General features: G+C 52.9%; 1 protein-coding gene across 2 annotated transcripts; it reads left to right on the top strand.

Moving 5' to 3' along the window:
• Positions 1-1,483: 1,483 nt before the first annotated feature.
• Positions 1,484-24,636, top strand: AGO1 (argonaute RISC component 1). 2 transcript variants are annotated; one of them, XM_085208838.1, is made up of 19 exons: positions 1,484-1,649; positions 7,243-7,426; positions 8,328-8,448; positions 8,577-8,758; positions 8,853-8,989; positions 9,290-9,424; positions 9,742-9,829; positions 10,787-10,934; positions 11,251-11,370; positions 12,213-12,335; positions 12,929-13,062; positions 14,435-14,619; positions 14,780-14,939; positions 15,233-15,323; positions 17,348-17,542; positions 18,018-18,152; positions 19,040-19,141; positions 19,953-20,152; positions 20,529-24,636. In XM_085208838.1, the coding sequence occupies exons 1-19, from the start codon at positions 1,625-1,627 to the stop codon at positions 20,635-20,637; spliced, it is 2,574 nt and encodes an 857-aa protein (XP_085064964.1). In that variant the 5' UTR covers positions 1,484-1,624; the 3' UTR covers positions 20,638-24,636. The 2 variants fall into 2 exon arrangements, with proteins under 2 accessions (XP_085064964.1, XP_031412657.1); XM_031556797.2 differs by lacking the exon at positions 1,484-1,649 and having other exon boundaries at positions 7,265-7,431.

Raw genomic sequence — 24,636 nt, 5'->3', positions numbered from 1 at the left:
GGGCACAGACCTCCTTTCACTTCATCGCATTCTCCTTCATAGAGCCACAGAATGGCCCGGGCTGAAAAGGACCTCAAAGATCATCTCATTTCAACCCCCTGCTATGTGCAGGGTCACCAACCATCAGAGCAGGCTGCCCAGAGCCACGTCCAGCCTGGCCTTTCAGCTGCCCCTGCTGCTCAGTGAGGTGCTGCAGCTCCTGGTTTGATTATGCCACACGTTGGTGACAATTCTTTAAGTTTGGGTGTGAAGCAGCGTGCAAATCCCACCTCGTGTTCCCCACTGCAGGCTGTGTTCCCAGCGCTGGGTTTGTGAGCTCAGAGCCTGACAGCTGCAGCAGGAACAGCTTTGCTTTGAGTTCAGCTTGCACTGCGCTCTGCAGGGTGCTGGCAGTGCAGGTGAGGCAGAGTCTGTGCATCCACAGCGTGCAGAACTGCTGAGTGCTGCAGGTGAGCAGTGCCTGCTGGGTGCTGACACTGCTGTGGGATCCGGGCTTGGGCCCAGCAGGTGGGCAGGCTGCAGCACGGCCATACAGCACTGCACTGCATTGCACAGCACCTCATTGCACAACACCGCATTACACAGCATTGCATTGCGCAGTACTGCATTGCACTGCACGACGTTGCATTGCACAGCACTGCATTGCACAACACTACACTGCACAACATTGCATTGCACAGCGCTGCATTGCATCACAGCACTGATCTGCACAGCATTGCACAACACTGCATTGCATTGCACAGCATTGCATTGCACAGCACTGCCTTGCATTGCATCGCACAGCACTGCATTGCACAGCACACTGCATTGCACAGCACTGCATTGCATCACACAGCACTGATCTGCACAGCATTGCACAGCACTGCATTGCACAGCACTGTATTGCACAGCACTACCTTGCACTGCACAGCACTGCATTGCATTGAACAGCATTGCATTGAACAGCATTGCATTGCACAGCACTACCTTGCACTGCACAGCACTGCATTGCATCACATCACACAGCACTGCATTGCACAGCACTGCATTGCACTGCATCGCACAGCACAGCGCTGCACTCCGTGCCTCCTGCGCCCATCACTGAGCAGCCCCGGCCGTCCCCAGCAGCATTTACTCGCGCACAGCGCTGTGAGCCGCCTTGGTCGCGTCGTTCAGTGAAGCAAACGCTTCAATTTTTGCGGCCTCCTTCCACCACCTCACACAGTAACAACGACGGTTAAAAACCCGGTTTTGCGTTGCGCTGACCCAACGCTCCCGGGGATCGCTGCTTTGCTCGAGCCTGTGCCGCGCCATCGCTCCTGAACGCCACGCGCGGACGGCGCGGTGCCAAGGCGCCGTTCGGGCCGCGGCGGTTCCGTTCGCGGTCCCCTTCGCCCCTCACACCACCAGCACCGCCGGCGGCTCCGCGCCTCCCGCCCCTCACGGCGCGGCGGCCGCTCCAAGATGGCGGCGGCGGCGGGGCTGCGGGGCGCCGCCTTTGTTGGGCGCGGGGCCGGGCGGCGGCGGCGCGTGCGCGCTGGGGCGCAGCGTGAGGCGGCTGCGGCGGTGCGGCACCGGCCCCGGCCCCGAGCCTCGGCCCCGCCCTGCCCGCGGCCCGGCTCGGAGCGGCGCCCGCGTGGATGGGATGGAAGCGGGACCTTCGGGAGCAGGTGGGGGAGCGGGGCGCCGCGCGGCGTTTCCGTCGGGGTACGGCGGGGAGGGAGCGCGGCCTACGGCGGGGGCCGCGCCGCTTCTCGGGCCCGGAACGGGGGACGCGGGGCGCGGGCATCGGGCGCGGGGATCCGCGGGGCTCCGCCCGGCCCGCTGCGCTCCCAGCGCCGCGCTGATGTGCGATCCGGGCTCGGCGCGCCCCGCCGCCGTCGCGTTGGCAGCTGAGCCGTGCGGGGCCGTGTCACAACCGGCTGTATCGCATCTCATCTCATCTCATCTCATCTCATCTCATCTCATCTCATCTCATCTCATCTCATCTCATCTCCTCTCATATCGTCCCGTCCCGTCCCGTCCCGTCCCGTCCCGTCCCGTCCGGCCCTGGCAGCGGCCCCGCGGAGCGGTGCAGATGCCGACATCCGCGTTGCCGGCGCTTTGGGGCCGGTTTATTGTTGGCCGCGAGGTCGGACCGCCGCACCCCGCTGTGTGCGGGAGGCACGGAGCGCCGCTCGGCCTCAAATCCAGGCCTGCGGGATTCGGGCTGTCATAAAAACCCGCTGGAAGGGCCGTGGCCGCGCAGCCCTGGGGTAGGAAGCGCCGCTTTGGGGTCCGGGCTCGGCTCGCCGTAAGGATTTGCTGTAAGGATTTGTCCTTTCCTGCCCCAATGTGGCGCTGGGAGCTCAGCTCCCTTACGACTCCGCAGCCGCAGGTCGGTGTGAGGCAGGGAGCCCCAGCCCAGCGCCGAGCCTCAGCATCCCGCCCTGTGTGCTGTGAGCCCGCTGTCAGCCCAGCTGTGTGCACCGGGATCGTGGAGCACGCTGAGCGTGAGGGTGTGTGCACAGGAGTGCGTGGAAGGCAGCTTTGGAGCCAAACTTGGTTTTCCCCCCAACTTTCTGCGCTCTTTATCCTTTGCAAGTTTCCTGAATGCTCGCAGCCTTAACCGTTGTCTTCCTGTGCAAAGCCTTGCAGAAAACCCGGTGCTGTTCTGTCTGTTGGATCTCTTTATCTTCAGGAAACGTGCAATCACATGAGGGTGCTTCTAGGACAGGATTATACCGAGACACAAAGCAGGGAGCAGCACTTTGCCTGGAGGCTGAGCACGTGTGGTTTATCCCTGAGTGCTTTCTGTAGTCTGTCTCTAAACCTAGCAAAGAACAGAACGGAGACAAATGATCAAAATGGCAGATGTTGGAAGGAGGACAAATGGGGCAGAAAGGCGCTGCTTTTCAGCAGGATGGCATCGGGGTCGGTAACAGCTGTGTGTGGGTTTTAACTTCTCTTTGGGGAAGGGTCCAGACTGTGGGGTCAGTGGGGCTGCCCCACGGACAGGTCATGTCCTCACATATGGGCACGTGAAGGCAGAGCTGTCCTCGCCTTTGTCCTGCCTCTTCCCCAGGAGCTGGAGGCTTTCTTTGTCTGTCAGCTGCACTTTCTTCTCTCCTGCTCGGAAGGGCTCCACCAGTGTCTGTGAAACTCTCCTGGAACAGACGGGAGAGATGTTATCTTCTGCCCTGTCTAGGTGCTGTTAGCAGAGACCCTGGGGCTCACGGTCAGCAAGGAAACGTTCTGGATGAGTGGAGGAGAGCCTGGAGAGCAGTGCTGGCTGCCAGGCCCTTTGCTGCAGACACAAATGTGTGCATTCCCAGCTCTCTGTTCTCTGCTCCTCCACATGGCAGGCGGACAGCCAGGTTAGCAGCCTGCAAGGCTGTAGTTGGGTTTTTCCCAATCTGGGATGCAGAGGTGCTGGCCCTGGTGAGCCTCTGCTCCGGGGTGGATCCCCGACTCGCTGTGTTTGGAGGCAGTTTGGCTGTTGTGGGGTCAGATTGTTTGTCAGACCCCTTCAGAGGGACCAGGAGTGGATGTGGGGCTCCTTCAGCAGACAGCCCTTGTGGGTTTCATGCCACTGATGCATTGAGCTGTGCTTGTGCTGGTTCACAGTCCTTATTAGCAGCTGTGCAGACAGAAATAGCCTCGCCTCTTAATGAGAGCTGTGATGGAGCTGGAAACGTTGCTGCTGTTCTGTTAGGATCTGCTGTAGCATCACTGGGTTCCCTTTATGACCCAGCTGCATGTGGGCATCTCGGGTAACTGTCTCCTAGAAAATAAAGCATAGTAGGCCTTGGAAAGTATTTGTAATCTGAAATTCAGCTTTTAGTTGAACAGGGAAGCACAGCATGCGGGGTTGGCTGTTTTCCCCCATGCTGCAGAGTTGCACACTCTGTGCAGCAGGCAGGGTTGGCACGAGGGAGGCCTGCAGCTGCCCCAGTGCTGGGGGAGGTTTCTCACTTGGTGCTTTCAGGTTTGTTGCCAGGGATTTCCAAGCTGGAGTTCGATGTGGTGTAACGATGCCCTTTGCTACACGAGATGCTCGATGCAGGCAGTGCTGAGTTCAAGTGCACTTGAGCCTGGCAGTGCTCGGGGTGCCGGGGCTGTGGGCGACTGGGTGTGCAGAGATTAAATCCAGGGAGTGCTTCTGGAAGCCTGGGCTTCGTGGGATGCTGTCTGTCACTGCTTGCTTAGGGCTGCTGGTTTGGAAGGTGCTGAGTTTGGGGTGCACCTAAGGAGGTCAAATGGAGCAACCTGGCTTTTGGGAGAACACTTGGCACTGGGTAGTAGGGAGCAGTAGGGAAACTCCTTCCATTTAAAAGAAGGGGAGGAAAAAAACGAAGGGAAGGAAAGCCTGAAGCACCCAGAAATCTCATTGTTCCGTGTGCAGCGTTTTCAGAAACAAATAGGCTGATTTATAGCTGGCTCTTTAGGGGCAGCAGATTATGGATGTTGTTATTTGGAGCCCATTCCACTGCAGTGGGAGGGCTGGCCATTGGGAGGGCAGGTGCTGGTGTTGCTGGTGGGGCTGTGGGGTTGCACTGGGGGCACAGAGCTGGCACCCTGACGTGGGACAAGCGTCCCAAAGCACAGCAGATGGGGCTTCTCGTGCGATTTGCTCAGCTCCTCGAAAGGCAGGAGATCTGGCTCTCCATGCACCGTAGCCTTGGAGCAGTGGACTTTCCTGCTGGTGCCGGTGCTTGCTCTGCCTCCTGCTGAGAGTTTTCACTTGGGGTGATTTGTGAGGTTGGTTTAGGGTGGAAAACGGTTCGGGGTGAGGATGGGATGCGTGACGTGCGCGGGGGCTTTTGTCATTCTGCAGCCCAGCGTGCACAGGGCAGCCCTGCTGCTCTCCTCTGGTTCCCAGCTTCATCTTCGCGATGCCGGCTGTGCAGGAGGGGCCATCGCAGCCCCTCTTTGGTGATAAAACTTCCTTTTGTCTCGGCTCCGTTCTCGCGGCCCCTCTCCTGAATGCCGCCTTGGAGGGGATTTAAATGACATGGTAATTTCACGCCTTCCCACCGGTGCTTTGGCCCAGGCAGCTGTTGGTCAGCGGGTTGTGTTCACCAGCTGTTGCAGCATCAGAAACAAAGCTTCTCCCGGCGCTGGTGACCCCAGATGGACTCACCCTGGCAGTGCTGCCCTCGCTGCCATCCCTGCCCAGCGCTGCTTCCATGCATCCAAGGCAGCCACCCCAGCGTCCCCGGGGCATGGCTTTGTGTGCCAAAGTCTGTGATTCCTCCCAGGCTGCTGAATTTATAATGGCAGGCGGATTTTATACCGCTCACTGGCTGCATTGTGCTGCAGGAACAACACTCGCCCTGCAGCCCCTGGCCCTCGGCGCCCTCATTTACATGACAAAGTGGGAGTCTGTGCAGCTTTGCCATGGAGAGTCGAGGTATGCAGAGAAACCCCTCCGTCTGGAGATGTTTGGGTCACTCTTTAACGAGGCTCCTTCCACCAGACGAGGACTCCGCTGGCCCTTTTTCTGCAGATAAGTCAGCGGTGGGGGGTTTGGTGGGGGCACTGCTCTGCCTCCAGCACGCAGCGGCACGGCTGGGCCATGGGGAAGGATCAGTCCAACACACGGCTTCCCCTCGGGGTCTCTGTCATGTTGTCCAAATGCACAGAGCTCATCCCGCAAGGCGGTTCTGGGGCCGTGGAGCTGCGTGCAGGCGCTGTGTGTTGCCCTCAATCTCTGCTTTCAGAGATAGCTGTGTCCCAGGTAGGCGCTGCTGTGCCAGCTGCTGGGCAAAGCCTACGAGGTAACAGCTTTTTAAAAATCTTTGGAACTCAAAGTAATTTGGAAAGGAAAAGTAACCAGCATCCTTCTTTTGCTGGGGGGGTGAAGCAATAGCGAGCCTGGGGCTGGGCTGTGGTGGGCAACTGCTTCAGCTCCTCGTGATCAAGGACCTCTGCAGTCACCGAAATGAAACCCTCTGATGCAGCACAGACAGCAGCTTTCCCATCCTTGGCACTGATCTGGTTTGCTGCCCTCATCTTCGTGGAGCTCTCCAGCAGGGACGTCCAGATGAGTTACGCTGCATTCACAATATTCCGTGGCTTATGTTGAACTCCTGAGCCAGCTCTTGTGTTGCTTGAGGTTGGCTCCTTAATCTGTGATTCACAATCTTAATTGTGAGGGTTTATGCTCGTAAAGCATCTGGAGATCTTCAGGTGAAGGGAGGGCAGAGCGGAGCCATGCACCTCCTGAGGGGCCGCGTGGTTTGTGCTCGAGAGGCAGAGCAGGGAAGTGGAGGCTCCATCAGTGCTGGCAAATACCTGCAGCTGATTGCTGCCTCTGATTTAAAAACATTTCATCTCGTAGCCAGGCTGCTGGAGATTGCCAAGAAATGTTCATCATGTGGAGACACGAACTGTACTGGGAGCAGTTCATCAGCAAATCAGCTCCTGAAAACGAGCTGCCTCTGCAGTGCCACACATCTCTTCCCTCCTGGGTTGTTCCCATCACTCCTCTCGTCTGTCTGTGGCCCTGGGTGCATTTCAGGGCCGTCCTGATGGAATCCTGGGCCACAGTGGCATTTCATCCACAGCAAATCTTGCAGAGGTCAGGTGCAAAACTGAAAAGGACATTTAGAGATTAAGTTGCTGATTTCGCGTTCTTCTCCTTCCAGTATTTTTAGCCTGGGATTATAATTCGGGTTTAAGTGGAAACTGAATGAGAGTGAGAGGTGGTAAGAGCTCCATGTGTTACGGATCCTAAATTGGAGCCGGGATGCTGCCTGGGGGTTGGCTTTGACAGTTGGCCATGCAGATGGAGTGCTCTGAATATCTTATCTGCTGCATCCCTGCCCAGCTGGCTGAAGACCTCACTGGGCTTTGAGAAACAAATAAGATGCAAACTGGGATGGATGGAGACTGGGAAAGTGGGAAGGGAGCAGGAAGGGCAGATCTTGCTTCAGAAAGCAGCACCGCTCATCACATCTCCAGCTCCGGATCGCCATCAGTAAATCTGTAATGCGTAATAATGTGAGAAGAACCACTGCATCCCCTTCACAGAGCTGGAGCCCGCGCTGAGGTGGGGATTGGAGGTGTTTTTAGCTGCCTCCCATAATCCAGAGGGAAGGAGCCCAGAGAAGGTGCCCAGGGGAGCTCCCTCCATCTCCAGCTGTGCTGCTCCGAGCTGCGCAGCTTTGGGCATGGAGTGCGAGTTTGGGATGTGGCGATGGGAGAGCTGTGGGCTCTATGCTCCATCTGTCTGATCTCTGGATTTCCAGTCCTGCTGACCCTTTGCTTTCTCTCCATCAGCTGCAGGCGCATACCTGCCACCCTTGCAGCAGGTATTTCAGGCGCCGCGTCGGCCCGGGATAGGAACTGTTGGGAAGCCCATCAAGCTCTTGGCCAACTACTTTGAAGTGGACATTCCCAAGATCGATGTGTATCATTATGAAGTGGATATCAAGCCTGACAAATGCCCACGCAGAGTCAACAGGTAAGGCAAGTATTAGAGGTTTTGGAGTTCATTCCCTGCTTCCAGTTCCCTTGCAGTAAGTGCCTTTCTTCCTCTTCACCAGTGGAAACCATCAGGGTGACGTTGCCTGTGTTTAGCTTTGCCCCCTCTGTGCTGAGGTGGAAAAGCAGTGTTCAGTGGTGTTGGAAGCAGTTTTGGTGGCCTGCTGGCTCCAGCCCAGGTGTGCTCATGCCCAGCAAACACCTGGATACTGCCAGGTTTGGTGCCTGGGGCCCTCGTGTGCTGAAGTCTCAGCACTGCCCAACATGTGCAGCTGGCTGAACGTTATGAGCTGTTTGTGCAGCAGGGTTTGTTCCTGATAGCTTAGAAGGTCCTGAACTTAGCACACACTCCTGCTTCTTCAAAGCAACTGTGCAATTTTGGCAGCAATCACATAATTTAAAAATAGGAAGCCCCAGACCTTGAGCCATTGCATGGGTTTTTTTTTCTTTTTTGTTTCTTTTTCTTTTTGACACCCTTTTCACTCTCCTTCGCCTCCTGCCCAAAGCAGCCTGGGTGGCTCTGTGTCTCAGAGGCCAGCGAGCAGATGCTGTAGCTGCTGTTTCCTATACTCTTGGCAGCTTGTGTCCATGGAATGCACTGCAGGTTGGCAGCCAGCTACTGCATGCTGTGTAAACTTGTTCTGCTGAAACCGATTTAACAAGCTGTGGGGCAAGGCATGTAGGTGTTGAGTGGGTGCTCTCTTGCCTTGGGAAGGACCTGGCTCTGCCATTCCTTGGCCTGCAGTACTGCAGTGAGAGCCCAGAGGTGGAGAAGCTCAGCACCTGGCAGGTCACACATCAGGCTGTGAAGAAACTGGCAAACCAAACCTCGCTCCTCTCTCCCCTGTGCCTTTCTTTCCTGCCTCTGCTTGTCCGTGTAGGGAAGTCGTGGAGTACATGGTACAACACTTCAAACCTCAGATCTTTGGCGACCGGAAGCCAGTCTACGATGGGAAGAAAAACATTTACACTGTTACGGCCTTACCCATTGGAAATGAGAGGGTAAGAGTGGGACGGGGGAACCCCAAGCATGGGAAGAACCGACTGAAAAATGAGCCACCTCTCTTTGTGCTGTGACCATTAAGTCCTGTGCCAGAGCCATGATTGCTTCCCTTCCCTTCTGCACTCAGGTTGACTTTGAGGTGACAATCCCAGGAGAAGGCAAGGACAGGATATTTAAGGTCTCTATCAAGTGGATGGCTATCGTGAGCTGGCGCATGCTCCACGAAGCCTTGGTGAGCGGGCAGATCCCTGTGCCTTTGGAGTCCGTCCAGGCACTGGATGTGGCCATGAGGCACCTGGCTTCCATGAGGTACGTGCACGTGGCTGGGGTGCTCCACAGTCGCTGCCTTGCACTGATGTGGGCAGTGCCTGCTGCTCCACGTGCTGTTTCCTCTGGTTTGCAGGTACACCCCGGTTGGTCGCTCCTTCTTCTCCCCCCCTGAAGGCTATTACCACCCCCTGGGAGGTGGCAGGGAGGTCTGGTTCGGTTTCCACCAGTCTGTCAGGCCTGCCATGTGGAAGATGATGCTCAACATTGATGGTGATGTATTTTTCATGCCGGCAAAAACTCTTTGCTCTCAAGCATGCCCAGCGCAGTCACATTTGCCCACAGAAGGCAGCATAGGCTAGAACTTAGCACTGAAGGTTGGGGGTTTTTTGTTTATGTCTGGTTGATGGGAATCCAGTGTCCAGTGTTGAATGTGGTGGGGTGGGGGGGTCAGCAGTAGGGAACTGCAGCGCTGGGGCTGGGTGTGTTTGGAAAGACTGGGCCTTGCCTGCTCTCGGGTCAGGTCTAACTGTTGGAGGAGAGCAGAGAAACATCATGATGTCTGTTCCTCAGTTTCTGCAACGGCCTTCTACAAAGCCCAGCCTGTAATTGAGTTCATGTGTGAGGTGCTGGATATCCGGAACATCGATGAACAACCGAAGCCACTGACAGACTCACAGAGAGTGCGTTTCACCAAGGAGATCAAAGGTAGAGCCTCTGGGCAGAACTGAGGGGCCCTGCTGCAGTGTTGACCTCAGCCTGGCGCTGCTGCAGACTGGCTTTGTCAAATCAGCTTATCTCCCACCCCGGCAGCAGCAGGGGAATGCAGGGTTTGCCCCTTTAAAATGCTGCCTGGGGCACCGTTGCCTCCCTTGCTGCACTTCTCAGGCATCCGCAAGCATACCTGCTCTGCAAACAGTTAATTCTTTAAGGAAGGTGTTGGTAGTGTCACGAAGAGATTGGGCCGAAGGGAATCATTCCCACATTTACAAGTGGTTCTGCTGTGTCTCTCTGTCTTTCATCAGGTTTGAAGGTAGAGGTTACCCACTGTGGGCAGATGAAGAGGAAATACCGTGTGTGTAACGTGACCCGGCGGCCGGCCAGCCACCAGACGTAAGGAGGGTGGGAAGATGCCCTCGGAAAAATCTGAGCTGTTCTCCTTTTTAGCAGCTGCCGTTAGTGTTAGGGAGAGCTGGAGGGAAAACTCCAGCCTGTGACAGTAAAAGGAGATGTGCTTTGCACTTCGCAGCAGTCTTGGGCACAGTAGCTTGCACTGCTCTGTGTCATGTGCTGTGAGTGTGGGTGGGGTGGAGAGGAGGGTGGGAGTGGAGGGGATGCTTTGCCTGGCAGACAGCACGCTGCGGAGGGCGGGAGCTAACATGCCAGGAATTGTCCTAGTTTTTACCTCTGAGTTTGGTTTTCTTCTTGCTTAAAATAGACGCTGCCAGAGCAGAAGCTTTGGCAGGGGATAAAGCGATCCCCTACCTTAAAATTATTTGCATGTGCCTGGGAGGGGAGTTGGCCAAGGAGTCCTTCTGTGCTGAGGGGTGTGGGCCAAGAGGAGCCCATCCTGCTCTGGGACTGTCCTGCTCCCCATGGACCCCCGTGGGGCTGGGTGGGCTCCCGCAGAGCTGACAGAGGTGCCCTCAGTGCTGAGCTGTCTGCACGTCCGCTCCTTGTGCTTTCCCTGCCCCTATAAATATTCAGGATCTGGTTAACCTTTGCCTGAATCCCAGCTCAACTCCCAAAGAAGGCACCAAGCACGGAAGTCCTTCTGAGTGCCATGTGGCTGTATTTATGTACCTGACAGCAGCATGCATGGCATGTCCTGTAATAAACATTTGCCCTGATTAGCTGGATTAGCAAGGAAGAGCTTTATTTAGAGATCACAGTCTTAGGCTGGGATCAGAGTATTCCTGTCTTGATTTCTGAAAATACTTCTGTTCTGCTTTTTATTTTCTTGAGCGAGAGCCTGCCAGTTCCCTCTCTTCTCAGCCAGAGTAAGAAGTGGCTGAGTTTTGGAAGTGTCTGTTTTGAGTAGGTGCATCCTTCGTGTCCTGCTTCTGCCAGGTTTCCCCTGCAGCTGGAGAGCGGTCAGACAGTGGAGTGCACAGTGGCTCAGTACTTCAAGCAGAAATACAACCTGCAGCTGAAATACCCTCACCTCCCGTGTCTCCAGGTTGGCCAAGAGCAGAAGCACACATACCTGCCCTTGGAGGTGAGTGCTGGCTTCTGCACCGTTGAGCGTTCCAGCTTTTGGGCATGGTCAGAAGCAAAAGCAGTGCGGCCTCTGGTCTTTGCTGGCAAATGCATGACAGTGTTCTGCAGCTGATGGGTAATGGGTGCTAACTACTGCAATATTGACTTGGTGAGAGCTGCTGCTAAGAAGTGAGGGATGAGACCGTGCTCATGCTATAAAGATGCTCTCCTGCAGCTGCAGGTTTGTCACCAGTGGTGACACAGGGCAGGTTAGCTGTGGTCCTCTGTGCCCCCACGTTTTTAACATGTAGCTGCTTGCTTTCCTCTGCACGCAGGTGTGTAACATCGTGGCAGGCCAGCGGTGCATCAAGAAGCTCACAGACAATCAAACATCAACCATGATAAAAGCAACGGCCAGGTCTGCCCCAGACAGGCAGGAGGAGATCAGCCGCCTGGTAAGTGCCACCGTGGCAGGGGTTGGTGTTGGGCCGGGGCTCTGGTGGCAGGCTGTGCTGTGTCAGCAGTGGATGGTGCCTCACTCTGGTCCTGCTGCTAAGCTGCACAGCAGGAAGCAACTGTGCCCTGCGTAGAAAATGCTGGTGGAGTTAATGGCTTGGTTATTCTTCTCTGACTGAATCCCCCATCCTAGGCACCTGCATGTAATGGATGCTTGCACAGGAGAATGCAGCACGGAGTGACAGGGAAAACTCAAATGCAGCGAATTCAGGTCCTCACGTTCAAGCAAACTGACACAAAGGGGGGGTGAACTTAAAATAGAAAAGCAAATTAGAGAGGTAGCTCCAGCTCCAGATGTGTGTGGAGACTGTGCGTTATCAGCCTGTGGTATGGAAACTCTGTGTCTGCAGGTCTCCTTTGGGCAAGCAGGGGAATGAGAAACCTGGCTCTGCCAGCAGCTGGGCAGGAGCTGTGTAGTAGTGCTGTTGTTACCCAGCGGATGCCTCTGGGCTTTGGAAGCTGGGGATGCTTTTAATTCCTTTTGGGGCTTTTGATAACAGTATCTTGCTCTCCGAACTTTCCCATTGATGCCTTAAATCCCAGGAGCAGGCTCCGCTCTGTTACATCAGTCAGTCCATTCAGAGCTCAGGTCCTCCACAGGTCAGTTTGGATGGCAGAGTTTGGCCTTTTGTGTTCCATCGCTTCCCCTTCTCTACCAAGAGGAATTCAGCTTTGTAGAGAGCATAACTTGAGGAGCCCGTGTTTCCTGGTCAGCTGAATGCTGCATGGCACGAAGCAGTTGGTCTCATTCCTTCCCGTTGGCCCTTCCTTCCCTCTGCAGATGAAGAATGCCAGCTACAACCTGGATCCATACATTCAGGAGTTTGGGATCAAGGTGAAGGATGACATGACGGAGGTGACGGGGAGGGTCCTGCCGGCGCCTATCCTGCAGTATGGAGGCAGGGTAAGCAGGGCTCTGCTGGTTGGCTGCAGTGCACAGGGATGGATGCTCTCACAGTGGAAAACACTGTTTTTGACTAAAATTTGTACTACCTTCAGATTTACAGATTAGAGGTGGGTTTTTTTTTATTGGAGCACCTTAGTGTTTTTTGCACTATGACTTTTCTGAAAGTTGTAACTGTAAGTCATGCAGTGACGAGGAAGTGGGCTGAAAGGGAGAGGGATATTTGGGGTCAGGCTGTGGTTCTTCCACGGTCTGTGCGGTTGACATGTGGATGGGGTTTGTGTCCACACCCAGAGAGATGCGTGGTTCTCAGGACTCTCTGCTTTGTGATGCCACACGAGAGCAACTCAGGTGAATTTTCCATCACCTTGGAGGAGCCGAAATTCTTAACTACCCATGGCTGAGAGCCACAGTCGTCCGTGAAAGAGCAGGGAGCAGCTTTCAGCAAGCACAGCTCTTCAGGATGTGCAGCTTGATGGCGGGGAGTGCAGACGCAGCACTTGCATCCCCCAGGGACTGCCGGCGTGGGGCCGGTCCTGCTGTGCCTCGTGGCCCCTCGGCGGCAGCGCTCTGACCGTCTGTTTGCCTTGCAGAACCGAGCCATTGCAACTCCCAACCAGGGCGTGTGGGACATGCGAGGGAAGCAGTTCTACAACGGCATTGAGATCAAAGTCTGGGCGATTGCTTGCTTTGCCCCGCAGAAGCAGTGTCGAGAAGAGGTGCTGAAGTAAGGAAACGGGCAGCCCGTGAGGGTGGGAAGAGGCAGAAGGAGCTGTGTTGGCGTGCAGTGCAGCACTGCTGTCTGCAGCCTGAGGCTGCGCTTCCCTTCCTGCTGACATTGGATCTGTGTGTGGCTGAACTGCTTGCTGGTACAAACTTGATCCAGGTTCAGGCTGGGTGTTGGGCGCTGATTCTTGTTAGTTTATCCGGAGTGCACGGCTGTTTATCCTGGCGAGGCTGAAGGTAGCACATCATCGCTCTAACACGTGTGGACTGGCAGTCTCTCTTTCCTTTCCTCTCTGTCCTTTGCATCAGGTATCTCGTTCTGATGGCTGCCAGCCCTAAGGCCAGTGGTACTGTACTGAGCTCTTCTAACCTGAATTTCCTCAAGGAGAAGGTGGATAAGATTGCCAGAAATATTTAGTTAAAAGTTTCTGCAATAACCCAGGAGCTCAGAATTGAATTTAACTTGGCTAATGAACTTTCTGTCCCACTTCACTCCATGATTTACCTTTGAGAGGTTTCCTTTGTGCTGTGACATCACTGGCTCTCCACATCCTCACATTGCTCTTTGTTATCTCCCTGTCCACTGGGTTAACCATTATTTCCCCCTGGAATAAGGCGCCTCTCCTCTTGGCTTCAGTGGCCAAAGCAGCAGTGTTCCTGCTGCTTTCAAGGACACACAGTGCCTTCTGGAACAGAGTGCTTCCTGCATGGATTACACTAACATGCCATGGGTTTTCATTATATAGGAGTCTTAGGGTAGCTGTCTGATTTGATAGCAAAGTGACGCTGAGCAGAGAGTTTATGTGATTTAGAGAGCTGTCACCTTTCTTTTGAATTCTGGTGGGATCCCAAGTTTCTCCTGACCGAGAGTGGAGGCACTGAGGTGAGCATTCTGTGTGGCTCTCCTGGCTGTGTTTAATAGTGTCATTTGGGATGGGTTGGAGCAGCTCAAAGCCTCTCTGTCTGCGGTAACTGTGTGCAGGTGGGAGTAACACTGCACTCCCCTTATCACCCTTCAGGATAGGCTCTTCCACTGGCAGAGCTGGGAGCTCCCTGCATCAAATTTATCCTTGGCAGTCTGTAGTGTGGCTGGCCTTGTGTGCAGCAGAGCACTTTGGTTTGGTAAGTGAAGGCTTTGCAAATCGCCTGGAAATCAACCTTTCCCAGAGAACAGGTCTGCTCCCCTTCTCATTTCTAAATAGGAATAGCTTACAGCTCCTTCAGTCCTCAGGAAAAGTCTTTGCTGTGGGTAAGAGAACACTGAGAGAGGATGGCCAGGCTGGGGCCGCTCAGCTTTAACACGTGTTGGGCTTCTGCTGGTGTTCACCATGTGGGCTGATTTTGGGCTGCTTTTTCTCTCCTCCCGGGCACAGGAACTTTACAGACCAGCTGCGTAAGATCTCCAAGGACGCAGGGATGCCGATCCAGGGCCAGCCCTGTTTCTGTAAATACGCCCAGGGTGCAGACAGTGTGGAGCCCATGTTTCGGCACCTCAAGAACACCTATTCAGGGCTTCAGCTCATCATTGTCATCCTGCCAGGAAAAACACCAGTGTACGGTGCGTCTTGGGCCGGGGCAGGCGGGGAGAAGTGAAGGGTTTTGCCCTGGCTCAGGAGGGCTGGCTCTGTCCCTTCCACTCTCTCCCCCCATTTTTGAGGGCCATGCTGAAAGCTGTGCTTTGCTGATTGCCTGCCCATTCATAATTCCTCTGCCCACAGCCGAGGTGAAGCGTGTTGGGGACACTCTCCTGGGAATGGCCACGCAGTGCGTCCAGGTCAAGAATGTGGTGAAAACTTCCCCACAGACCCTTTCCAACCTCTGCCTCAAGATCAACGTCAAGCTTGGCGGGATCAACAACATCCTAGTGCCTCACCAGCGGTTCGTATGGCTGCTGCCTGTCGTGGCTTTAGGGCTTGTGTGCTGTGTTCCATGTCCCTCCTGTCATCCCTTCCCTCAGACTGTGCAGTACTTGCAGCTGTGTAAAGCAGCTCCCTCAAAGGAAGGCTTCTAGCCCATCCTGCCTTGTGGCAAGCTGTCCATGTGCCTGTGTCCAGCCCAGAGCCTGGAGGTTGGGAGATGTCCTCTGGCAGTCTGCTCATCTCTGTTGGGCTGTGCATTGTCCTGAGATGCCCCCGGGAGGCTGACTGCTGCTTTCTCTTCTTTCCCACCAGCTCTGCTGTCTTTCAGCAACCAGTGATATTCCTCGGGGCTGATGTCACTCACCCACCTGCTGGAGATGGGAAGAAACCCTCTATAACAGCTGTAAGTTCCAATTCTGAGGCTGGGCTCAGTCGTGCTCGGTAGGCTTGCTGAGAGGCAGGAACTGGAGCGAGACTCGTGCGCTACTTCACCATTGTTCCCGTGGTGACACTTCTCAGGGTGGCCCCATGCCCTGTGGGCTCCTCCTGGGGAGGTGGGGAGCGTTTGAACGTGCCGCACTGCCAAGTTGTTGGGTTCCTGGTGAGCTGCCGGGAGAGCTGGCAGCAGCCGGCAGATGGGGCTCGTGATGTGCCGAGCCCTGCTGTGCTGTCAGGCGGCCATGCGGGGAGCTACGTGCTGCCAGTGCTGGAGGCATCCCAGCTCTTCCACGGCAGCCCTGGAGGAACCTTCCCCAGATGGGAGAGTGGGGATTTGGGAGTGGGAGAAATGGAGCGGCTTTGCTTATCCACTCCAAGCGCATAATGGGCATCCACGCAGTGAGTGATGGCTGCTCGTGTTTTTGGTGAGGCTCTGACAGCTTGCCTTGTGCTTGTTGCAGAGAAGGAGAGTGTCAGGTTCTCTTGTGTCTGTCTTAATTAAGCACTTCAGCATTTTCCTATTAAGTTCTTAGCTTTCCAGGACTCGTAGCTCAGGTTTTCCTTGGCATGCAAATGTCTTTGGAGAATTGTTTTTTTCTTAATTAAAAGGGGTTGGGAAATGCTTTTGGCTGTTTGTTCATAGGTGTGGGTGGGACAGAACAGTCTGTTTCCTGGCGGTGGTGCTTCCACTCTGAAAACACCCTCTGTGTCTTTCTGTACAGAACCACTGTGGAGTTTTAGTCTTAATTTCTATAAAAGCTTTTTCTGATCTGCAGGGGCGAAGGGGTAGAGCCTTCAGATGGCCTTGTTCTTCTCCTTGGTTTGTTGTTAACGAGACCACAGAAAAGGGCCCATCACAGGGGCCAGAGGAAGCATTTCCATTGAGCGTTTCAGCAGGCCAAAGCCTAGAGCTCCTTTTGCTAAGCAAAAGTGAAAGTGGTGCTGAGTGTGAGGGCCACGGGGCAGGAGCATTGCTGCGGAGGATGTGTGCCTGCGGTGCTTTCCCTGCCCTGTGTGGTGGGACGCAGACGACACAGCAGCATCCCCACCAGCCTTGCAGCAGTCGGGCATTGTGTCACAGTGTGGGCCAGAGCCACCTCTGCACCTGTGACTCACACTGTGCCTCCGCCCCTGCGTCACAGCCAAGCCTGGCTGCTCTCAGGATGTTGCCTGACATTTTTGAGGTCTGCCCTCCGCAGTGCCCAGCTGCGATGGGTGACTCCCTGCTCAGCAGCTGCCACGAGGTGACTCATCCCACCGTGTCCTTGGGGAGGGCAGACTGCCGCCGTCTGGGGCAGCACCACTGCCTGTGACTGAGCGGAGCGTGGGGATGTGATGCTGGCAGATGCTCCTTGCAGACATTTTCCCTGGTTCATTCGAGCAGAGAGCCTCCTGGCAGTCCTGTGTGGGCAGGGCGCTGGTGCTTTTGCTGTGGTTGGAGAGCTAAGAGCCGGTATCAGAGCTTCTTGTTGTAAGCGTGATAAAGACTTAAGCAGCATTTACAGCGGTGGCATGGCAGTGGCAGGTGAGGTTTTGTACCTGGAGATGTCAGTAACGCAGCAAAGCAGGTTCAGCATGATGCTGTTATTCATGGAAGCCAAAAACTTCAAGTGAGGGATGGAGAGAGAAGTATGCCCATAGGCAGAAAGGGCATTCCCCTTTCAATCATCATCTGCAGTTGAGCAGGAGTGTGGAAACAGAGCAGAAACAGCCCCGTCTCACCCCACACAGCCACGTGGCTCAGCAGTGCCCACCAAGTCATCTCACTAGAACTTCCCTAGAGAGCATGAAACTGGGATGTGGCTGCCACCAGGGTTGTCCTTTCTAGGTTGCAGTTGCCTGCGTGGTATTTGCTGCCCCATCTCCTGATCTGTGAGCTTGAGCTGCTCTGCCCACAGTCAGCCGTGGGTGTTTGAAACAGTCAGAGGATGGGAAAGTCCCACGTCCCCTTCATCCATGCTGTGGTAACACGTGGGCCTGTCCCTGCAGGTTGTGGGCAGCATGGATGCTCACCCCAGCCGGTACTGTGCCACGGTGCGTGTGCAGCGTCCTCGCCAGGAAATCATTGAGGATTTGTCCTACATGGTAAGGGAGCTCCTCATCCAGTTCTACAAATCCACGCGCTTCAAACCCACCAGGATCATCTTCTATCGCGACGGTGTTCCCGAGGGGCAGCTCCCACAGGTGAGGACCCTTTGCTTCTCCCTCAGCCAGCACGTGTTTTCACTCGACAAAGAAGGGCTTCAGTGCCCTGAGTTTACCTTGCTCACACTTGTGTTGCCTGGAATTTTGGGGTTTTGCTGAAGTGCTTTGGATGTAGTGGTGGTGTTGTTTGGCTCTGGAACTGAGCCAAAGCCTTGCAAAGCTGGTGCTGAGCACCTGGCAGTCACTCAGGACATGCTTAGCAGCATGAGGACACCAGACGGCCAGTGCTTGGAAGCTTCCCCTGGGGCTAGGTTTGGGCACCGTCCTCTTTTCCCACTTGTGTTGGGGATGCATTGTGCTGAGGAGCGCTCATGGGTGGCGGTGTAAGAACTCTTGGTTCTCCCTGCGGGTTAGCCTAAAGCTGCACTAGCTGCTGCAGGCTCCCAGGAGTGCATGGAGAAGGCTGGTGCAGACACAGGCCAGCGTGTCCACTCACTGTACATTGTCTCTCTAGATCCTTCACTATGAGCTCCTAGCAATCCGAGATGCCTGCATCAAACTGGAAAAGGATTACCAGCCTGGCATCACTTACATCGTTGTCCAGAAAAGGCATCACACCCGCCTCTTCTGCGCAGACAAGAACGAGAGGGTGAGTGCTGGGCCTGGGGGGGCTTCATTTCATTGTCAGCTTGTAGGAGGAGCCAGCCTTGGACTTGCTGAGTGCAAAGCCCACCACTGGCAGGCAGAGCACTTTCTTGAATGAAATGTGCTGCTCAGTTGACTCCTGTATCTGCGAGGATTAGGCTTCTTCTAGAAACCCAGACAGCTGTTTGCTGTTATGATGAGTTACTGGGTGCTGACAATCCTGGTGACTCCTTGAAATAGCCTCTGTCAGCCTGAAAACATCTGTTGTTTTGGTGATAGCTGTAGCTGCTGACGTTGTGACAGGATGAATAACCCCTTGCTTGCTCACAGCTCACACAAGGTTTGTGTGCTTTGTGCTGTGCAGTAAGTCACTGATCTTTGTAGCTTTTCCTAGATTTGGTCTAAATTTAGGGTTAAAATGTAGTGTAGCCAGACTCAGTCTCTACCTGGGCATAGAGGCTTAATTTTGGGACCTAAGGGCCATGTTTGATGGTGTAAAGCCCTCGTATCTTGTGGCAGAGGCCCCAGTGTACGCTGCCTGCAGAGATCCCTGGTGTTTTGCTCACTTAATTTTCATCTGTGCAGCGGGATGGGCTGTGCCCAGACCTCACCCTGCCTGTTCTTTTGATGTCATTTGCTCTGTGTGTATGTCATGCCTGGTGTTGATGCTGGCAGAAAATGCTGGCAAGCTTGTCGGGACAGGGAGCAGAGTAGGATGACCTGATTCTGTTCCCCTGTAATAAAGTGGCTCTACACAGTGCTTTCCAAATGAGACATGGAGATAGTGACCCTGTGCTGTGGCCCTGGTGCAGGGCAGCTGTTCCAGACAGCGCTCTGGATAGCAGGAAATAGCCAAACTCTGCAATGCTTGGATCTTTCTTTTCTCTGTAGATTGGGAAGAGCGGAAACATCCCAGCAGGAACAACAGTGGATACAAACATCACCCACCCTTTCGAGTTTGACTTTTACTTGTGCAGTCATGCAGGCATTCAGGTACTGTGCTGCAGGGCTGGCTGTTGTGATGCATTGTTTTCCTTTGGTTCTTGTTACAAATTTCACTCTGGTGCATCTGAAGGGCCCCTCTGGGAGACATGGGTAGTTTGATCCAAGCTGCCACCGTGGTGGTTTGTGCTAGCAGGTGCCGGGACGGCTGCTGCATGACGTGGCATGTACTTGGCTTCTCTCCTGGAGCCAAAGATCTCCTCTGAGAATTTCCTTCTTTGGAGCAGCCAGTTCAGCAGCTTGTCAGATGGTGCCCAAGCACGCAGGGCTCGCTGGTCATCAGCAGGGACCTGCTGTCTGGTGTGGGCGGGAGGTTCTGTGGCCAGCCGTCCCCGGAGGAGGTGGCTTGCTTTGCAGCTGCCTTTCATCAGGCAGCCAAGATTAGTCAGAAACCATACAGAAGAAATTGCACTCAATCTACAGCTGCTTCCACAAGGGAGGCTTTTTGGCATCCACTCCTCCTGCAAGGACAGCAGGGAGCTGGCTTCATTGGGAGCTGTGGGGGAGCTCTGTGCTGATGCAGTGCGATGCAATGGGGCTGTGTGGTGTTGGAGCCTGGGCAAGCAGCACAGAAGCACCAGCAGTGCCTGGGCGTAGTTTATGCTTCAGTGCAAAGTGCTTTCCTGCCTGTTCACTTTTAGGGCTCCCAAATTAAAGGATCGTGGGCTCCTCTCCTACTGAGATTGCTTTGACAGCTTGTTTAGATTGAGGAGGAGGGTGACCAGGATGCAAGGCAGCTGCCTGCAAATACCTGGCCTGTGGGCACAAGCAGCGCCTCTCACAGCACTCTGTGTCCTTGCAGGGTACGAGCCGGCCCTCCCATTACTACGTGCTCTGGGATGACAACCGGTTCACCGCGGATGAGCTGCAGATCCTCACGTACCAGCTGTGCCATACCTACGTGCGCTGCACCCGCTCGGTCTCCATCCCAGCCCCGGCTTACTACGCCCGGCTGGTGGCGTTCAGAGCGAGGTACCACCTCGTGGACAAGGAGCACGACAGGTGAGGGGGCTGTGCCTGTGGTCCCGGGGAGGACAAACCCTGGGGGAGGGCATTGGGTTCTGAGCACCTTGCTTTCGTGTGCAGCAGGGCTGAGCTGCTCAGCAAAGGACCCTTGGTCGAGAGTGGTTCGCCCACAGCTGCATCCTCTTAGGTCTCAGTCTAGGAGGGAATGGGGGTTAAGGAGTGTGAAATCCCATCCTGGGCATCCCTGGAGTGTTTGAGCATTGCCACACACCTCAGGGTGCCAAAATCCCTGCAGCGCCGGGGTTGGCTCACATGGGAGAAGTGCAAGCAGACTGATATCAAAGGGAGTTCTCAGTGTTCCTGGGTGGGGGGAATTTCAATTAATTACACAACTGTTTTCTTGCACTTTCAGTGGCGAGGGCAGCCATATATCTGGACAGAGCAACGGCAGAGACCCCCAGGCCTTGGCAAAGGCTGTGCAGGTTCATCAGGACACTTTACGTACCATGTACTTTGCTTGAAAGCCTAACTTTTGTTACCTCACTCAAGAAAGCTTTCAGATTTGTAGGAGCCATACAAAAAAGGAAGCATTGGGACACCTTGTTTTTTTTTTTTCCAATGAGAAATCACTGCAGGGCAGGCAGCGTCGGTTCGAGGCAGGAGACCAGCACCACCGGACAGGAAGATCCAACACCTTCGTAGGATTGGAAGAGACTGATTATTTTTTTAATTTTTTCTGGCTTTGCAAAATTTTGACCTGACCAAACACCTGAAGGCATTCGAGGAAGGGATAAAAGTCCCAGGAGGCGGAAGCAGGTTTTCATGTTTAAGATGCAATACTAGAGACTCCTGACTGTGAAAGGCGGATTTGGTCCTCCGTTGCCCATCAGGCGCTGGTAGGTATTTTTTGTGGGGGTTGGGGGGAGGGGATTTTTAGAGCCTTAAAACAGAAGACTAGATTTATAAAACTAATATTTTAGAATATGAGATGCTTTAATGGGTTAAGGGGAAAAAAAACCAACTAGTTTATAGATAACTCTAACACTAACAGTTCCCCGCCCCCGAGCGGTTCCCCCCGGATAACGTAAGGCACCCTAGCACTTAGCTCAGAACTGAAAACTGTCTTCCTTGTGTTAAAAGCTAGTTAGCTGCTGCCATTTGAAGCAACAGTCACAGACTTTTCCATGGGTGAGTGCCTTACTACGATGCTGCAAAATTTCAATGTTTTTAATCTTGTAAGGAAAATAGTAATCTTGTCTTGATGGTGGTCCATATTTCCATCGGAAGGAGTTAATTTCTATGGTCCTGAGTTGCAGTGTGTGTTAGATCACAACCTCGTGGTGGTTAAACTCCGTTGAAAGATGTGCACTTTCATATAGGACACGTTTAATGGCTGCTGACCCATTTTTGTTTCCAATGTACTACTTGTTATTTAAAACTGTTTCTGACAAATGGGGGCACTGTCATCCCATGAGGACAGAAATGGCTATCAATTTCTTTTTTCTTTTTTCTTTTTCTTTTTTTTTTTTCCTGAATTTCTATGATGGACACCGGGATTTTTTTACTGAGCATTATTTTTATACGATACTGAGTCTGTTGCCAAAACACACGAGTCATTCACATCTCAGAGTTTACATCGCCGCGCTCGCACCAGAGGTTCCCAACGTTTCCTGTGTGTTACACAGTGTGGCCGTGCAGCTCGGGGCCTCTCCACCGTTGTGCTGCTATCTTGTGCTGCTCTTTGTGTCACCCTATCGCTGATTTGTGCACGGGGTTTTTATTCTGAAAGCACACCAGAGACGTTCCTTAGTCAGGATGATCAAATCCTTGTTACCGTCGTGGGGAAGCTCCTCCTGATCTGTTTTTAACAGGGGAAAAAAAAAAAAAAGCCTTTTTTGTTTGTTTGTTTCCAACAGTAACATGGTGGCTGCTTTTCAGACTCATTTTGCTGCACAGAATGGCCATTATGCACAGCAGGGCAGTAGTAACAACTCATTACCAATATCATGTGGGCAGATCGGTGGTTTTTTTCTATACGAAAGGTTTGCACAACACTTCCTTGAAGAGAGAAACTTTGTGCACTCCTACTGAGCTCTGGGGAGAAGAGCTCTGTTATCATTTTACTGCCAAAAGTGAACGTGTTTCTAGAGCAGATCTGTCACCAGCACTGCCCCTTGTCAGTGCACGGATAGAAGCACACCTTTTTGTTTTCTACTTTCTGATGTTTAAACTTGCCTTGCCTTCATGAAATCCACACTAGTCATGCTGGCCCATTGATCTGTCCTAATACTGGGAATTCACTCTACCTGTTTTCTTTCTGGGCAACGTGTTTGTGAACAATGAAGACATCAATATGCTATGCAAACTAAGTGCTGAGCCCACTGATGTCACCTTTGGTGAAGATCCGACATTTAGCACAGTTGTCTTTTTCCTCAAGACTGCAGTATTTGGTTCACATTTTCCTTTGCACCTTGTGTCAAACGCCACTGCTGTCTGTCTGCAGGGTGGTGGGGAGGAGAGCAGGAGCTCTTCGTGGTCGTAGGGTATGAAGTCTTAGGAAAGCTTTTAGAGAGCAGGGAATGCATCAACACTAAGCGTCAACGCGAGAAGCCTACATTCCTATACACAAGTGCCTGCATAGTGACACAAATCCAGCACCTCTCCATTTCATCCTCAGACCTCTGGCTTGTGTTCATTGAAAGCAGAACGATCTCAGAGGGGCTGTACCTGCTCACCTCGTATGAGAAAGCCCCTCGTTAAGAATCACACCGGGGTTAAGGTCAAGGTTCTCTCTGTAATTGGGTTTGTTCACCAGCATTACCAGGAATGCACCCAGCTGCTGGCGGCAGCGAGGGGCGAAGGTATTTTGGTTCCTAGTTTTTCTTTTAGTGTTTTAGTTGGGTCTAGAATTCTGAAATGTCTTTTAGTAGCTGTGGCATAGCACGTGCCATTTTTAACCATTTGAAAAGAGATAGCGTGGGCATTTACGAAACAGCTTGTTGCTCTGTAACATTTTTTTTTTTAACCTTGAGACTTGAAATGTAAAATGGACCTTTAAGATTTGCACTCATTTGTAAGGTGGCTGTTCATAGAGAACTATGAATGAAGACTTGCTGATGTAGCACCTACTTTTAACAGCAATTTTAACTACACAAAAGCTTCACGGCTTCTGAAATGCTCAGCTGGTGACTTGCAGATCGTGTTCTGCCCTTATTTCACCCTCTGCATTAGGTTTTCATGGTTTTGATTCAATAAAAAAGCCAAACACAATAGCTGCTGTGCCCTTTAAACCGCATTTCCACTTTGAAGATATTTAGAAGGGGTTTGAGTTACCCGCATGTTTTCTGTAACAGACTATGCACTGTACCTTCTGCGCAGCTCCAGCATTCAGTATTTCTACCGTTTTCTCGTCCAAGATGCAAACAAATAAGTGCATGTTGAGGTGCTGTGCATTTTGCTGCCCGTAGCAGATAGCTGTTAAGCCAGAGGCGTATCAGGATTTGTAATTAGCCACAAACCCCACGTGGACATCCCGAATGGCTCCCGAGTCTCTCTGCCTTCTCAGTGCGCACGCGTTCCTTCTGCAACTGGAAACATCGCCAAGTGCATGCAAGCCTTGTGGGAAGAGGAGTAACTTCCATTTACCTGTCGGTTGTTGGATGCTGTTTGTTTCCCTTGTCTCATACCTGGACGTGACAGGGGCAGTCGGGGCGTCCCGGTACTTGCAAGCCTCTGACCTGATGCCTGGTGTCACAAAGCCCGAGCATTCAGCGTTGCCTCGTGGAAGGTTTTCTTCTTGGAAAATGAGTGTGAATAAAGAAACGAATGTCATTCTTTTAGGAAGGGAAGCCAGACAGCAGGACAGCAATAAACACATGAAATTCATATCTTGCCTGAGTGATTTGCACTTCAATAGTTGTGAAAGAAAATTGATGGGGACTCCAGTGCTTTTGTGTTCAGTTCTAGCCCCTTTCGTACCTCCTTTATACAACAAGTGTTGAACTGTACACGGGGTGTTTACAAACACTCTCTGGGTTGTTATTTTTCTTGCGGTTATTTTTTTTGCTTCAGCTTGAACTCTGTATGGTCCATTTGTTAAATAGATGTGAACAGTTGATGTACAGTACTTACTAAACAAGCAGCAGCACAAAACTTATTTTATTAAGAAAATATGGCGTATATTTTAAAGGTTGGGTATCAACTTTTTTTTTTTTTTTTCTTTTTGTATGCGTGGAATTAAGTCTGGTAAAGAGTAACAAAACCCTTGGATTAGGCCAAAAGGTAATACTGTAAGCTCGTAACCACCTCTTTATTAAAGAAAATGGTATGATTAAAGAGCTCCAGAACATTGTATTTATATTTGATTTGATCGCTTTTGTGGATTTTTTTTTTCTATTAATTTTAAGTTTTTATTTTTTTGCCTTAATCCTGATTTTTGCTTGCAACTTTGACTTTGCAGTCCCAAGTGTCTGTTATCCTGTAAGTGTTGGCAGAAGACCTAAATAAAAGCAATGTGAATA

The sequence above is a fragment of the Meleagris gallopavo genome, chromosome 25 (genome assembly GCF_905368555.1).
Source record: "Meleagris gallopavo chromosome 25, MGAL_WU_HG_1.1, whole genome shotgun sequence".
NCBI classification, from domain to species: Eukaryota; Metazoa; Chordata; class Aves; order Galliformes; family Phasianidae; genus Meleagris; species Meleagris gallopavo.
Note: the sequence above shows the minus strand (reverse complement) of the source record. Positions and strands in the feature narration are given on the sequence as shown.